The sequence below is a fragment of the Desmodus rotundus genome, chromosome 3, assembly GCF_022682495.2.
Source record: "Desmodus rotundus isolate HL8 chromosome 3, HLdesRot8A.1, whole genome shotgun sequence".
Lineage (NCBI taxonomy): Eukaryota > Metazoa > Chordata > Mammalia > Chiroptera > Phyllostomidae > Desmodus > Desmodus rotundus.
The window spans coordinates 32,083,438-32,099,234 of NC_071389.1; the positions used below are offsets into that span (position 1 = coordinate 32,083,438).

Sequence of the window (15,797 nt, forward strand, 5' to 3'; positions counted from 1 at the left end):
GTTTCTAACATGCTCTTGTTGAGGAGAGAGGTAGATTCCTTTCAATGTAACTTTTTATTTAACAGAATATTATTAAAAACAGGGTGCAGCCCTGGCTGGTGTAGCTCAGTGGATTGAGTGCCAGCCTGCAAACCAAAAGGTCGCCAGTTCAATTCCCAGTCAGGGCACATGCCTGGGTTGCAGGCCAGGTCCCCAGCAGGGGGCACGAAAGGCAACCACACATTGAAGTTTCTCTCTCTCTCTTTCCCCCTCCCTTCCTTCCCTTCTCTCTAAAAATAAATAAATAAAATCTTTTAAAAAATGGTGAAAAGGGAGCTATACCTAGTGCTCATTTCAGCAAACATGTTTCAGATGAATCCAGCATATAATCACTCAGATACATCGTCATCGTCATAAATAATATCATTTATAGAGCCCTTACTATGTGCTAAGCATTGTTTTAAGCACTTTATATTTGTTAACTAATTTAATCATCATCATGATTCCACAAGATGGGTAACATTATTTCCATCTTACAGATGAGAAAACTGAGACGCAAAGAAATCAGGCAACTTGTCTAAGGTCACACAGTTACTCAGTGGTTAAAGGGTTAAAGGGCGCTTTGAATCTCGCAGTGTGACTCCAGAAGCTGTCTGTTTAACCACGAGGCTAATTTTCTGGGCAATGAATAATTTACATACAGGAAGATGCAATAGATAAAATATAATATTCATCAGCTAGCAATTTCCAAAAATATATAAACCTCAGATGGGTCTACTTAAAAAAGGTAATACTTATTGATGATAATAAACAGCTATGTTACTGCTTTATGTACGTGCCCTACTATATTGTCATCATTATTTTAGAGTGTACTCCTTCTACTTACAATCAACTCTGCTGTAAAACAATATGCCATGTTATGCCAGCACCTTTTGATTGCATCACTTCTGAGCTTGATTTAGTCTCGTGTTGTTTTGCACAGTAACACGCTACACAGGCTTGTCACTGAGGAGCAACAGGCTACACCACACAGCCGAGGTGTGCAGCAGGCGAGACCCTGGAGGTCTGTGTAACCGCACAAGAAGGAAACTGCCTAAGGACAAATTTCTCAGGGCCTGCCTCCATCATTAAGCAGCGCACAACTGCACACACACCTCTGTGACTAGTGTCGAACAGGATCTTCTGACAAAGGGGGTGATTGCTCAGTGACACCCATTACAAACCCTTCAGGCCTATGGAGATGTTCACCCGGGCGAGATGGTTAGAACTACGTCTACGGAATTAGGGGACTTACTCTAACTTCCACCTCTAACACCTGCCAAATCAAAGGAATAGGATTAGTTTGTAAAATATAACAGTGCAAAGTTAAGAAATAAACAAAGGACAAAATAAACTTCCTATGTCAAAACTGGCTTAACAGAATATACTCTCAAACTAAATTTAGTTTTATTTTTAAAATAATACCTTAACAAGCGGGAGATATCATATATAAAATTTAAATGGATAATGCTCTTAGAAACTGAAGCCATGCACTTAGTTTCACTTGTAAAATTTATGTAAAACCTCTACCAAAGCGCACAGCATACAGGGTTAGTAGCATAGCAGCTGTCTGTGTCCAGGTGGATTTGTTAAACTGATGGGGGGGAGGGGCACAAAATCATTTTTGAGCATACACTTCTTGTCAGGTACGATGCTTTGCTTCATTTACCGAATACGTATACATTTTATAGTAACAATCCCAGGTAGGTATCATTCCCATTTCATGAAAAATAAAGTTAAGGTTCAGCACCTCCAGATAACACCACAGCACAGAATTCAAACACTGGCGTATGTGGCTTTTTCCATAAGCCTGCACAACCTACATACATTCAATAACTAGCAAATTTAAGAGCCATATCCAAAATCTGACTACCCTGATCTCATGACTTAACGTAATTTTGAATTTTATTTATTTATTCACATAACACATATTCCATTAGTTCTCCAACCGGATCCTCAAGATCTTTCAGAGGACCACCTGTGTGTTGACTTGGAATTCCAGCGTCTGTGACTCTTCACCGAGCACCACGTATTATACGAGGCGCTCCGCATGCACTAACTCTGCAAATGGTCACAGCAGTAGGAAAATGGCTTTCATTTCACAAGTGCAAACACAAGTTCAGAAAGGTTCAGCTGCACAGAGGTGACAAATTTAAAGAAAGAAATCCAACATCTGTCAACTCTAGAACCAACACTATTGCTATTATGCCAGATAAAATATTTTTGAAACTGCAAATTCCTCTTCCAGACCATTTCCAAAAAGCAATTATGATAATGCCTAATATATGTCAAAGAATTTCCACATTTATTTTTTATTCAGTCCTAATGCTTCTCTGAGGAATGGGGAGGGCAATGTTTATTAACATCCTATTTCACAGGTACTGAAAAATGAGGTTCAGAATATACTCTCAAACTAAAAAGTTTTACAACTAAAAGTTGTAAAGAAGTGTTTTTTCTGCTATGAAATATTGCTAGAAACAGAATTTTCTGAAAACCTATATATACATAAATTCTTCAATATTTTGTTTGCATACGTCACTAATTTTACTGAAAATCAAACACACAGACAAAAACTCAGGTGAAGAATGAGTTTCATTGACGAAAAGGAGCCTCTAACACAGGGGTGTCAAACTCATTTTCACTGGGGGCCACATCAGCCTTGAGGTTGACTTCAAAGGGCCGAAATTTTAGGGCTGTATAAATGTAACTACTCCTTAACTGTTAAGGAGTTGAAATTACATTCGGCCCTTTGAAGGCAACTGTGAGGCTGATGTGGCCCCCAATGAAAATGAGTTTGACACTCCTGCTCTAACAGGATACACTTATTCTCGATTCTATTACATTTGTTCAAAACATTAAAGGCTATCTCTCACCTTATTTCTGAACTATATCATGAACTCCCAAGGCTACACTTTAAACCTGTACTGCAGCAGAAGTGTAGTGATGCTTGTGACGTGTCTGATGTAGAGTCTATCGTTTCTGACATCCCTAGAGCCCCCTGCACTCTCTCCTGTTCACCGTTTGCGTGGAATGCCGTTCTCCCGTCCTATCACTTGGGGCCTGTGTGTCCGCAAGCCTAACGTGAGTTTTGTAGATAGCACGTAGTGGGGCCTCGTTTTAGCATGCCTTCAGCTGTTCTATGCCTTTTGAGGAGTTTACTCCATTTATGTTTAAGGTAATTATTTATAGAAAATGGCTTACTTGTGCCATTTTGTTGTTTTCTGTTTTGTAGTTCTTTTGTTCCTCTAATCTTGCTCTCTCCCTTTGTGTTTTGTTGATTTTTTTGTAGTGCTATTGATTTATTTTTCTTTTTATTTTATGTATCTTCCATATTTTTTTGTAGTTACCAGGTAGCTTGTTAAAATGTCCATACTACCCAAACTGGTCTACACATCACTATCTCCATCATTCATTGCTATACTCATCAAAATCTTAATGGCGTTTTTCTTACAGAAATAGAAAAAAAATCATAAAATTCATATAGAACTACAAAAGACTCAGAATAGCCAAAGTGATCTTAAGAAAGAAGAACAAGCGCTGGCTGGTGTGGCTCAGTGGACTGAGTGCCAGCCTGTGACCCAAAAGGTCACCAGTCAGGATGCATGCATGGGTTGTGGGCCAGGTCCCCATTAGGGGGAGCGCAAGAGGCAGCCACACACTGATGTTTCTCTCCCTCTCTTTCCCACTCCCTTCCCCTCTCTCTAAAATAAATAAATAAATAAAATCTTAAAAAAAAAAAAAAGAAAGAACAACAAGGCTGGAGGTATCACACTTCCTGATTTTAAACTAAATTACAAAGCCATAGCAATAAAGAATAGGGTCCTGGCAAAAAGAAGGGCATATAGCAATGAAACAGAAGAGAGCGCCCAGAAATAAAGCAACCCACACACAGTCAACTGGTCTTTGATGAGGGTGCCAAGACCACACAATGGGCAAAGGAGAGTCTCTTCAAAAAATGGTGTAGGGAAAACTGGACATCCACATGCAAAAAAAAAAAAAAAAAGGAAATTAGATCTCTACCTTACACCATACACAAAGATCAACTCAAAGTGGATTCAAGATTAATGTAAAATCTGAAACTGTGAAACTCCTGGGGAAACTTAGGAGAAAAGCCTCTTCATATAGGTCCAGACAATAATTTCTTGGATATGACATCAAAAGCACAAGCAAAAGAAGGAAAAATAATAAGTAGAATCACATCAAATTAAAAAGATTGTGCACAGCAAAGGAAACAGTCAATGGAATTAAAAGTCAACCTATGCCACGGGAGAAGAATATTTGCAAACCATGTATCTGATAAGGCATCAGTATCCCTTTTATTTGTTCATAATAACAAAGTTTTGGTTATACAAGATGAAGAAGTCCTAGAGAACTGTTGCACAGCATGGCGCTTACAGTTAATGAACAAAACGGGGACACCAAGAAACTCTGGGAGGTGTTGAATATATCCGTTACCTTGCGTGTGGTGGTATCGCAGGTGTTTGCACATGTCCAAATTCATCAAGATGTACACATATGTGCAGCTCTTTGAATATCCATTAGACTTCACTAAAGCTGTTTAAAAACGTGAAAACTCTGGAAGGTATTGAATATATTTATTGCCTTGGTTATAGTGATGGTATTACAGGTGTTTGCGTATGTCCAAATTCATTAACTTGTACATATTAAATACGTGCAGTTCTTTGCACACCAATTAGACTCATTAAGCTGTTGAGAAGTACAGGGCTACAAGAATGTGTGGTCACATAAGGCAAAGACAGTAACTGGGGCTCCACAGGAAGAGCATCGTACTACCCCATACACCAGCTCTGGTCACCCTGAAACCTTGTGTCAGTTAAAATAAATCTTCAGTGATACTCTTTTCATACACTTCCTCTAACTTCTTAGTTCACACGATTTCTTTATTCATTTTTAGTGTTTGAATGTTGGACATCTGCCCCAGGTTTTACTGCATTGATGTGAGTTCAGTCTGTATTGTAATTTACTGAGGTTCTCTCTGAGAAGAGATAACCAGTTCATTAAAAAACTCAGTAACTATAACAAGCTGAGTTCTTGAACCACGTATCTGCTTGAGAGGCAGGCTGGGGTTGGATTCAAATCCCAGCTTTACCATTTCCTGGCTGTGCTTTTTGCTGGCCACCCGCTGCGGTGTGATCTGTGCTTCTACTGGCCACCCACCGTGGTGTGATCTGTCTTCTCACCGGCCACCCGCTGCGGTGTGATCTGTCTTCTCACCGGCCACCCGCCATGGTGTGATCTGTGCTTCTCAGTGGCCGGCCGCCGCGGTGTGATCTGTCTTCTCAGTGGCCAGCGGCCGCTGTGTGATCCTCAGTTACCTAGTCTGTAAAACTGAGGTTACTTACACCTCCGCTAGTTTACAGTTGTCGTGAGGATCAAATAAGATAATGCCTGAAAATCAACAAGTACAGATGTTGATCCTTAATAAATATTACCTTAATTTTCTTGTTTTAAAAAACTTTCCACATGACACTAAGGTGGGGATGGGAATAAAAAACACGAAACATGCCCTCAAAACGCCTGCACACATTCATACACTACGTAAGTATTAGAGCAGGATGCATTCTCTTCCACCAGGTTCATTTACGTGAATTTTCATAGCGTGGGTGCAACATACTAAGATTAAGATTTAGTAAAAACGAAAAAAAAAGCATCTCATTGAGACAATTTTGCTTAAATATTCACATAAATACTTATACTAATTCTTAATCAAAAGAACCATAGTTTCTAGGTTGTTTACAGCTGAATGGTAGAAGATAGAGAATTCAATCCCTCAGTCAAAAATGCATGCTTTGTGAGTGACAAAAGATAAAGACACTGGGAAAGAAAATATTTAAGGCTCACCTTGGGAACCGAGACATTTGCATTTCATAGAAGGGAATTACACCGCACTGGAGTATAAGGTGCTGGAAACAATTGAGGCAATTACGTTCTTGGCCCATTGCCAAACCCTGCACTTACCGCCCTCTGCAGGAGCAGTTTGGGAGCTGGCCCTGGCCACCTGAGCACTCTACACCTGAGTTGGTCAGCCAAGCAACAAACAGGAAGGCAGGCCGTCGTATTATGACTTTTTTTTTTTTTAATTTAAGAGCACTCTTTTAAAAAATAGATTTCACTACAGAAACACTAACTCAGCTGAGGAACCATATCTCTCTTCTTGAGGACCAAGCTACAACTAAGCTTTTTCTCTTATCTTTTCCATTTTTATCTCTTTGGCTACAAGTATAAATAAACCAGCTGACAGCAACAGTCTTGCCAGGGCATCTTATTTCTTAGATACGGATAGTTAGGCTTTGTATTGTTTTTCGTGGCCCTTCACGTGTCTGTCTTTCATGCAGGTATTTAACAAACTCTGTCTATCTGCTGTGTGCCACAGATGCAGAGGAAGGCCAAGAATGACAGAAAAAGACGCAAAAGTCATTGATAACTCAGTTTTTCCTAAGTGCAATAACAGAGACATGCCTAGGTTGTGGTGGTGGGACTATAAAGCTGACACAAAAATGAAGAAATATATGACTTTATGAACACAGAGTGAACTGAGGAAATCCACAGATACCGCACTATGACTGTTTATTTGCCGGAGCTTCCATCGCAGTCACGGTGAGCTCCTAGAACTCAAGAACCCGATTTATCTCACTCGCCGCTTCCTCCGTATCTCCAAAGTGTCGCTGGACTCACAGGTGTGTGTCTGGGGGTTGGGGAAGGAGCTAACTTCATCAACCGACGGACTTCCCAGTGCCTACTACAAGAGTACTGCTGTAACATTTCACTCCCTTTTCGGTTCCAAGTATCCTTTAAAGTAAAGGATGCTACTTTCTTGGGGCATGTGGTACCTACAAAAACTCTAAATACATTAAATGACAATATAATCCCCACCCAATCTTTTCTTTTGAGTCTCTACATGCTTATTAACAAAGGCTATTTTCTGATTCTGTTTGCACCAAACAATACGGCCCTAGAAGAAAATCAGGCAGAGAATCCTATCTTTAAAAATAAGTTATTCACATTTTGAGTCATTCATGGCCTCTGCTATACTAGATAACTGCTATACATTTTAGTTAACTTAGAGAGTTCTTTTAGGGAAAATGAAGTGAATGGCTATATAAACTTTAGGAAGAAAGTGATTTCTTATGAGCTAAGAAGGAAACAGCAGGAAATACCAGTTAAAACAGGGTTTCATCTGTTGGGAAATTCATTTCTACACAGTGTATCTTTTTGCTCATTTATGAAGAAAAGGGAGTTAATATTAATTAAATCTTATTCAGACAAGATAGCCAGTGAAGCATATGGAAAGAAAACTACAATGTGTTTAAGGCGGACATTTTCCGAGAGAGTCTACTCATGGGTTTCAGACGGCGACCCGACACACACGTTACAACACCCTTCGGTAGTCACAGCAGGCGCTGTGATTTTGCTGCGGAGCTGTGACTCTTCGAGCTCAGCACTCTTTTCTGTGATTAAGAAGGCTTGCCTGTGATAATTTACCATTGGAAGTAATAAACTTATTCAAGTCTCACTAATATACTCAATTAGAACCACCTGGTTAAAAAAAGGAATCCAGATATCGATCGCATCAAACGTTTTCATTGAGAAGGTGACACAGACATTCATACAGTTTATCGTGGACGGCCTCAGAAGCTTTCCTGTGTATGAGAAGCAGAACTACAGGCCTTCTTGTACAAGTTCCTGTATAGCTTTTCCATGCTGTTCTCAAAGATGGGTCGGTGGGATTTTCCTTTGTAAGTGGCTGCCCTGTTGGACCAGTATTCACCGTCATCCAAATGGAGTGCGCCATGTGGCCGCTGAAATGAGCTATAAAAAAGGACACACAAGATGAAAACGACGGTGAAACAGATGAGAGGCAGTACTATATAAATCAAATGCTTATGGAGAACTCCATAGGCGTATATGCTCTGTTTAGACTATGAGAGAGAACAGACAATAAGGCCTGTGCCTTCAAAGAGTGATGCTATTTGCATGAAACAATTACAAAACAATAAAGGGAAAATTGTGTGTGAGACACAGAGTCAAAAAGGCATCAGGGAGAAGACACAGGTGGGACATGGGGAAAGCAGAGCACGGGTGGTGTCAGGTCTGGCCAGCTATGAAAGTGTCCGGCTTCTAACGCCAGGCAGACCTAGTACTGAATTCCACTCCACCCTTCACAGTCTGGAGATCTTGAGCAACTGATTCAACTGCCCGGGGTCTCAGCTTCCTTAACTGTATTTTTGCAGTGTTGTTTGAAAAGCCAAAGAGAGTATATGTAAGTTGCATAGTACAGTTCTTACCTCGCACACAGAAGTTATTAATTACGGGGCATTGGACTACTAGGTATTTCACATATATTTTTATATTTTATCAAAAAAACCGCTTACAACTCTCTGAAACTAGTAACTATGGAAACTGAGACTCGGTGAAGTGAAGGGACTTCCTGAGACTGCTCAGCTAGTAAATGGCGGAGTGGAAAGGGACAGCGTGCCCGTGGTTCCAAAGCCACTCCCGCTATGGCACGCTACTCTCCTCAGGGAGGGGATGAACAGTAGATGCAATAGGAACCACTTTTGGAAAACAGGGAAGAAAAGCAAAGGAGTGTGTATTTAAGTGACAGGGATCCAATGTAAGTCTTAGAGTTTCAAAGAAAAAAGAGAAAATAATAGATAGGAGGCTACGAAATAGTTCTAATGGGAATAGGGGAGAAAAGGCAAGTCTTTCTGAAGGCTTGATAGTACTTTGAAAAAAACATACCAAAGCTATGATTTTACTATTACAAACACTGTAAATTCTGGGCTTACCACATCCTTTGTCAGAAATAAAATGTTGCCTTCTTCAAAGACTAAGTTAATTTTATTTTTTAAATAAATAATTGACCTACTTCAATAAATTAAGCACTTGTTATAGGTAAGACCTCTCAGGCATGTTAGAGATTAAGTTTGTGCATTATAAAACTACATGTCCTGATTATTAAATGCTATAAATATTTTGTTCATGTATTTGGAATCTCACTTCACAAAAACAAACAATCTCTCCCTGAACTTATCAGTCCCTTGATGATCAGTCCCTCTGTCGTCAACTGTGAAGTTCAGTCCTTCTGTCGTCAACTGTGAAGTTCAGTCCCTCTGTCGTCAACTGTGAAGTTCAGTCCCTCTGTCGTCAACTGTGAAGTAGGGACTCTCAGAGCTGCACACACATGTATTTGTTTTTTGGCCTGAAGTCAGTCAGTGTCAGCACCTGAACACAGTAACAGCGACCGTGAAAAAAGGCACGAAGTGTCTGTGTTATCATTTCTAGAGCCTGACACAGTGTCAGTGATGATGTAGGGAAAGCATTTATACACTCACTGTGGAAAACTGTTTGGCATGACCCAGGAAGCTTAAATATGCAGCCTCAACCCAGTAACTCAACTGCCAGATGCTCCGGCAAGATTCTTGCACATGTGGGCCATGTGCAAGCATGTTCACTGTAACATCCTCTGTAACAGAGCTAAGAACTAGAAGCGACGTGAATATCCATTTACCTTAAAACAGATAAATCAAATTGTGGTGTATGCCTGCAATAATATGGTATGCAGCAGGGAAAATTAATAATCTATAACTATAAACATGGATAAAACTAAAAAATCAATTAAGGGGAAAAGCCAACTTCAAACAATTCAGAATTATAATTACATAAAGTTTAAAACAGAGGAAATTAATTTATTAAGGCTAGATACACGTGTGATACAACTAAAGAAAAAATGATTAAGAGAAAAGTCACCATAGCCGTTATCCCTATGGAAGGAGGTGCAATTGCTTAGGGGCATGAGGGGGCTTTGCAGGTGTGCGTTATGGTCTACTTCTTAAGCTGGATGGTGAGTAAGTGGTTATTCACTTATATTTATATTTATAATAGTTATTATTATTATTTAGGATAAACAAACCTAAAGTGAATTCCTTTGTTATACTTCATACATCTTATATTAAATTTTAAAAAATTCACTTCTATGAACCATGACAATAGGTCTCTCAACTTCCTGATGGCTGTGCTGAAATGGGATCCTACCTCCTACTTCCTAGCATTATTTACTAGATCCTGTCATATAGGGAACTGTTCTGCGCAAACGTGGGAAATGTAGCCCAGCCCCCACTCGGAAAAGCCAGTGGGGAGCGAGGTCTGGCACACTGGACCCACACCCACAGACAGGTTCTCCCATGTGGAATGGGGCCTGCATTGTACCTAGGCTGCTATGAGACTTGCTTTTGCTAAAACTCCCTCACCCTGAATGGAGGCAGCAAATGTTTAATGAGTATCTTTAACTTCCTAAAGTCTGTACTAAACCTCTCAAGTATGGAGTGTAACCAGTTCAACCACCTTCCCCCTTGATCTGTAACATCCTTCTCTTTGAAGTAATTAGCAACATTATTTCCTTTGTTATTTGTAAAAGGTAATCACCTACAGCGAACCTGTGCATAGTAAATGAGGACCATCCTCGATGTAATGTACCCAGAAAAGCAATAAAATCCTGTCCAGGCAGGGGTCAGGGTCTCCGGCCCTCTCGCCCTCTCTCACTTAGAGAGCGGCTGTGCCATCCGTTTTTCTCCACAGGATTTCTGTAGTCTGTGTGAATCTGTCCACTGCAGCCACAACACATGGATCCCATGGGCTGGGGTCCTCATCACTGTCAAACTTTCTTACACTTAGTACTACCACTGAAAAAGTTTTGAAAAATTATATAGTTTCTGGGATAACAAAGGTATGTTGAAACATGATTCTCATTACTTCTATCTTGTCCACTCAGTTTCATAGATGTAATTAAAACATCTATGAATTTCTAGTAAGGTCAGCATAATCTTTAAAAATTTTTGAAAGGCCTTAGCCAAGTCTCAATGTGCTTTGATATAGTTACATTTCCTTCATTAGCTTAGCTAACCAATCGCCTAGCCAACTGAATATATTTCATACCATTTCTCACAAGGCCTAACTCCTGTTGTCACTTGAAACAGTGTTTTTGGGGAGGGGGGGGTTAATTCAAGTGATAAATCACATACATATATTTTTCTTTCTTTCTTCTCTCTCTCTCTCTCCTTTTCTTTTTCTCTTCCTTCCTCCCTCCCTCCTACCTTTTTTCTTTTTTCGCTGTTAGGTTTGCAATTAGCAAACCCTAATACATGCGCACACATTTCTGCAGGTTCTCATATCTCTGCAGACACATCCAGCAGACCGAGTCCCCGCAGTGACCTTCTGTTCCACATGCCACTTTAGGGGTCCCACATACTGTGTGTGTTTGGTTGTCTCTTGTTTAGTTTTGTTTTGCAGCAACTCATGCACTAATTAATATGTCACCAAACACAGGTTTGTCTCTATCTCCCTATTGTCCACAACCATCAACGTCACTGTATTCTAATGGCCAGATAATAATGTCCTTGTCTGAATTCTGTATTTTGTTTCATCACCAGACTAGTTATACTACAATAAACCTACTCAAGATAAATTTGAATTTCTAGCACATCACTACCAAACTATCAGGAAGATAACATTAAAAATCATTGTGTAGGTTTGTCCAAGGTTATAAGCCAGATCCCTAATCCCCATATAAATTATTATATTTAATGTGATTGGGCACAGATTTGCTACTGCTTTGGTTTCATTAGACAAGACTTTTTTTTCCATGTCTCAAAGCTGCCTTAAAATACCACCACGATATCTTGCAATGAATAAATAAAATTCAGAAAGCGTTTTAGCTTTCCTATTTACAGAACCTGCTCCATAAACAAAAGCTAGCACGGCCAAAACAGACATTCTAATGCTTTTAGATCTTGCAAATTTGGCAGGGAGTTTATTTCTATTTAAAATTGCAAACTTTATAAATTTGGCAAAAGCACTGTGGTTCTCTGGAGACAATTTGTAAATTGGTTCAAACTGCAAGTCTGAATTGCAAACCAGAGATATGAAGACAGAATGGGCTGTGATGTGGATCGTGAATAGGTAGGTGGAAACAAAGATTATCAGAATCTTAAAAACAATATTTACTTCCAGACATGGAAGCATTGGCTCTCTAATTAGTGAACTGTTAACATACTGAGTCAAATCTGATTTTCCATTATTAGGTATATTAATGAATTTAAAATGTGTACACGGCACTGAAAGATCTTATTATAGTTACAGGTTTTTAAAAACTACATTTCTGTTTTACCATGAGTGTCTCCAGCTTCCATTCATCCAAAGCATTTATAAATTCCTACTATATAAAATACAGTATCAATGCTATATACTATTAAGTGGTTATTTTCAAAGCAGGGACAATACTGTTATTTTACTGAATGCAGTGCATCCATTTTTAGCAACTTATACTCTCACTACTTCAATAGGGAGTCTTCTATTTAATTACAACAATGTTATTAAGAAAAAAAGACATAAGGAACATTAAGACCAGGATAATATCTGAGAAATGGGCAGTTTCAAGTCTAAGTGTTAAAAGGTATAAATTATAAATTTATTTTTTTAAAGTCTAGCATATATGCAAAGAAGAAACATGTCTTAGGTAACTGAGAATGGAGTAGGAGACAAAGAGCAAGACTACCTTTTTGCTTAGAAAAGGGTGGAACCCTGATGGTGTTTTCTCTATCAGTATCAAATGAAGACCAACATGTACCACTCTATACAAAGCCTTCAGGTAGAATAGCTGTAACGTGACATACACAGAGAAGAAGGTCAGGTGGATATTCTACCCAAAGAACATTATGCTAAGTGAAGTAAGCCGGGCAGTGAAAGACAGTACTATATGATCTTACCTATAAGTGGAACCTAATCAACAAAACAAGAAAGAGAGCAAAACAGAGCCAGAGACATGGAAATAAAGAACAAACTGACAGTGACCAGAGGGGAGGGGCGAGGGGAATAACAGGGGAAAGAAGGGGAAGGGTCATCAAGGAACATGTATAAGGACCCCTGGACAAAGACAAAGACAGGGGGGATAGGATTGAAATGTGGGAGGTGGGGTGGGTAGGGCGAAGGAGGGTAATGGGGGAATAATGGGGACAATGTAATTGAACAATAATAAAAAAGATAATTGAAAGACGAGAATTTAAAAAATTAGGGAAGTGCTATTTTTGCTCAAAGAACCAGAGTTGAAAGTGACTTTAAAAGATGATTCATATTCTCTACATTAAACTCGTGACCTAGGAGTCCATATAATGAGACATTTTATACTACAAGAGATGAACTCCTTCCCAGAACACTCTAAAGGTTCCTATCAAGCAAAACTCTGGCTGACAAAGCGTGCAGCACCGCACTGAGAAAGCAGCACACGCTCTGTGTCTATTGGGTGGATGGGTGGGGTGGGTGGGTGGTTGGGAAGTAGCAAGGAAAGTATTCAAAGTCTGGGAATTTAGAACAGATGATAGAGATTATATTATGGTGTAATAAAATCTGAAAGGCATTTTGTATCTTTTAAGACACCATACAAAGATAAAAGTGCCATTAAGGACATCAAATTTTATGGATAAATTACAGCAGTAGTTCTCAAACTTTAACATATGCATTAAAGTCATCCAGAGGGCTTACTACCACTCAGATGACTGAGCCTCAACTACAGAATCACTAACTCAGTATGCCTGAGCGGTCCAAGAATTTGAGTTTCTAACAAGTGCCATGGTGATGCTGATGCTGACGGTCTAGAACCACACTGGAGAAAGCACTGAACCAGAGGGTTAGTTTTTCAGAGGAAAAAATAGTTTTTAAAGCTTAGGGGAAAATTATGTTATTATTTATCTCCTTTTATTAATTAGCAGGAACTATACAGTAAACATTAAAAGAAATCTATTCAAATGAGTTTACTAAAGACTGGTTATTTATAGCTTACTCATAGGTCATTTATTTCCCTTCCTGGAGTGAGAATGTGTAGAAATGAGCCACTGACAACAAATAAGGTCTAACATCTTTCATTATTAATTCTATTGTTGATCCTTACCTAACAATGTTATTAAATATCACTATCATAAAATGAGTTTACTTAAGCAATGCCTTAGAGTTTCAGCAACACAACTGATCAATATTAATAACGTGCCCTATTTTAACATTGGAACTTTAAAAAATAATGAGCTCCTAGTACAATTCAGAGACCTTGATGGGCAGTCAAAAAACAAAGACAAGTAAAATATCTGTGCCCTCCGGGAACTCACAATTAACAGGAGGAGGCAAGGCAGATGTATAATGAAATAGTTACCACTGTGGGATCAATATTGCTAACTGAAATTATATATATGAGAGGAAGGAGGAAGATAAAGGAGGAAAGGCCTAATAGTCTGCTGAGGCCATAAACGGTATCTCTGAAGAGGGAATAAGTAGAACTTAGTCCAAAAGAATGAGTAGGCATTCCCTAGATAAACAAGAGACGCGGGGATACGCAAGAAGACAAGGGTTATTCCAGGCATCATACTGTAACAGAACCAAGTCATGAAGCAGTCTGCATTGTCATGAGACACCAGATACGTCGCAGAGGTAAGAGCAAAGCAAGATTTAACTGTTAAGAGTCAAACAGGATTTATTCTGAAGAGAATAAGAAGCTTACGATGGAAGAATACAGAAGGAATTTCTACTAAAATGGGAGATGGAATTAAGATACAATATACCATATAGCCATAAAAAAGAAGACAATTTTACCTTTCATGACAGCATGGATGGACCTGGAGATTATTATGTTAAGTGAAATAAGCCAGTCAGAGACAGACAAATACCATATAATCTCAATTAATATGTGGGATCTAAATGAACAAAATAAACTGATGAACAAAATGGAAAGAGGTTCATGGATACATGGAACACAATAACAGCTGTCAGAGGAGAAGGGATTCGGGGGACCGTATAAAAGGAGGTGAAGGAGCCCTGGCTGTTGTAGCTCAGTAGATTGAGCATGGGTCTGTGAACCAAAGGGTTGCCAGTTCAATTCCCAGTCAGGGCACGTGCCTGGGTTGCAGGCCAGGTCCCCAGTTGAGGGAGCATGAGAGGCAACCACACATTGATGTTTCTCTCCCTCCCTTCCCCTCTCTCTAAAAATAAATTAAAAAATCTTTAAAAAAATTTTTTAAAAAAAGAGGTGAAAGGATTAATCAAAAAACATACAATGTTTATCCAGAAAAAGTGCAGCCATTGCTAATCTAACAAGAATGGTTTGAGGGACATCAATGTAACCTGGCAGCCAAGGAGAGCAGCCTGGAGTGTGCATGCATGAACAATGACGACTTCACTGTACTAGTCAGTGGGGGTGGTAGACACCATTGAGTGAGCATGTGTACTGTGGCTGTCACATTCAAAATGACTGAGTGAGTAGAGAGATGAATCTGCATCTGATTTTGCGTTAAGCTTGAATATTCCTCTGTGGAAACTATTCAGATGATTCAGAAGGCATTTAGGGATGATGCAATGAGTGTAGCACAGATAAAAGTATGGCACAAACCCTTCAACGATGGTCGAGAATCTGTTGAAAGTGATCCTGGTTCTGAAAGGCCTGCAACAAGCAGGACACCTGAGAATGTTGAATGTGTTCAGGCTGCAATCAACAAAGATCGGCAACTGACGGTGTGACAGCTGGAAGCTGATCTGGGGATTCCAAAATCTACGAGTACTATGTCTGAGATTTCCAAGATTTTGACAGCGTGCTACAGTTGCTAATGACTTGAATCAAACCCCTACCAATGAACCATATTTCCTCAAGAAGGTCATAACTGGAGATAAATGGTGGACCTACAGCTATGATCCAAAAGTGAAGGCCCAGTCATCCCAATGAA

At 39.4% G+C, this 15,797-nt stretch overlaps 1 protein-coding gene across 6 annotated transcripts in view; it reads right to left on the reverse strand.

Annotated features, from left to right (window-relative positions):
• Window positions 1-4,894: 4,894 nt before the first annotated feature.
• SPATA6 (spermatogenesis associated 6) overlaps window positions 4,895-15,797 on the reverse strand; it is a 97,712-nt gene continuing 86,809 nt past the window's right edge. For 5 of the 6 annotated variants that reach the window (XM_053919913.1, XM_045204175.2, XM_024571069.3 and 2 more), the window contains one exon: window positions 4,895-7,848. In XM_053919913.1, coding sequence (XP_053775888.1) covers window positions 7,668-7,848 — 181 coding nt within the window. In that variant the 3' untranslated portion in view covers window positions 4,895-7,667. The remainder of the gene's footprint in view (window positions 7,849-15,797) is intronic. The other variant, XM_045204177.2, reaches the window with a different exon arrangement.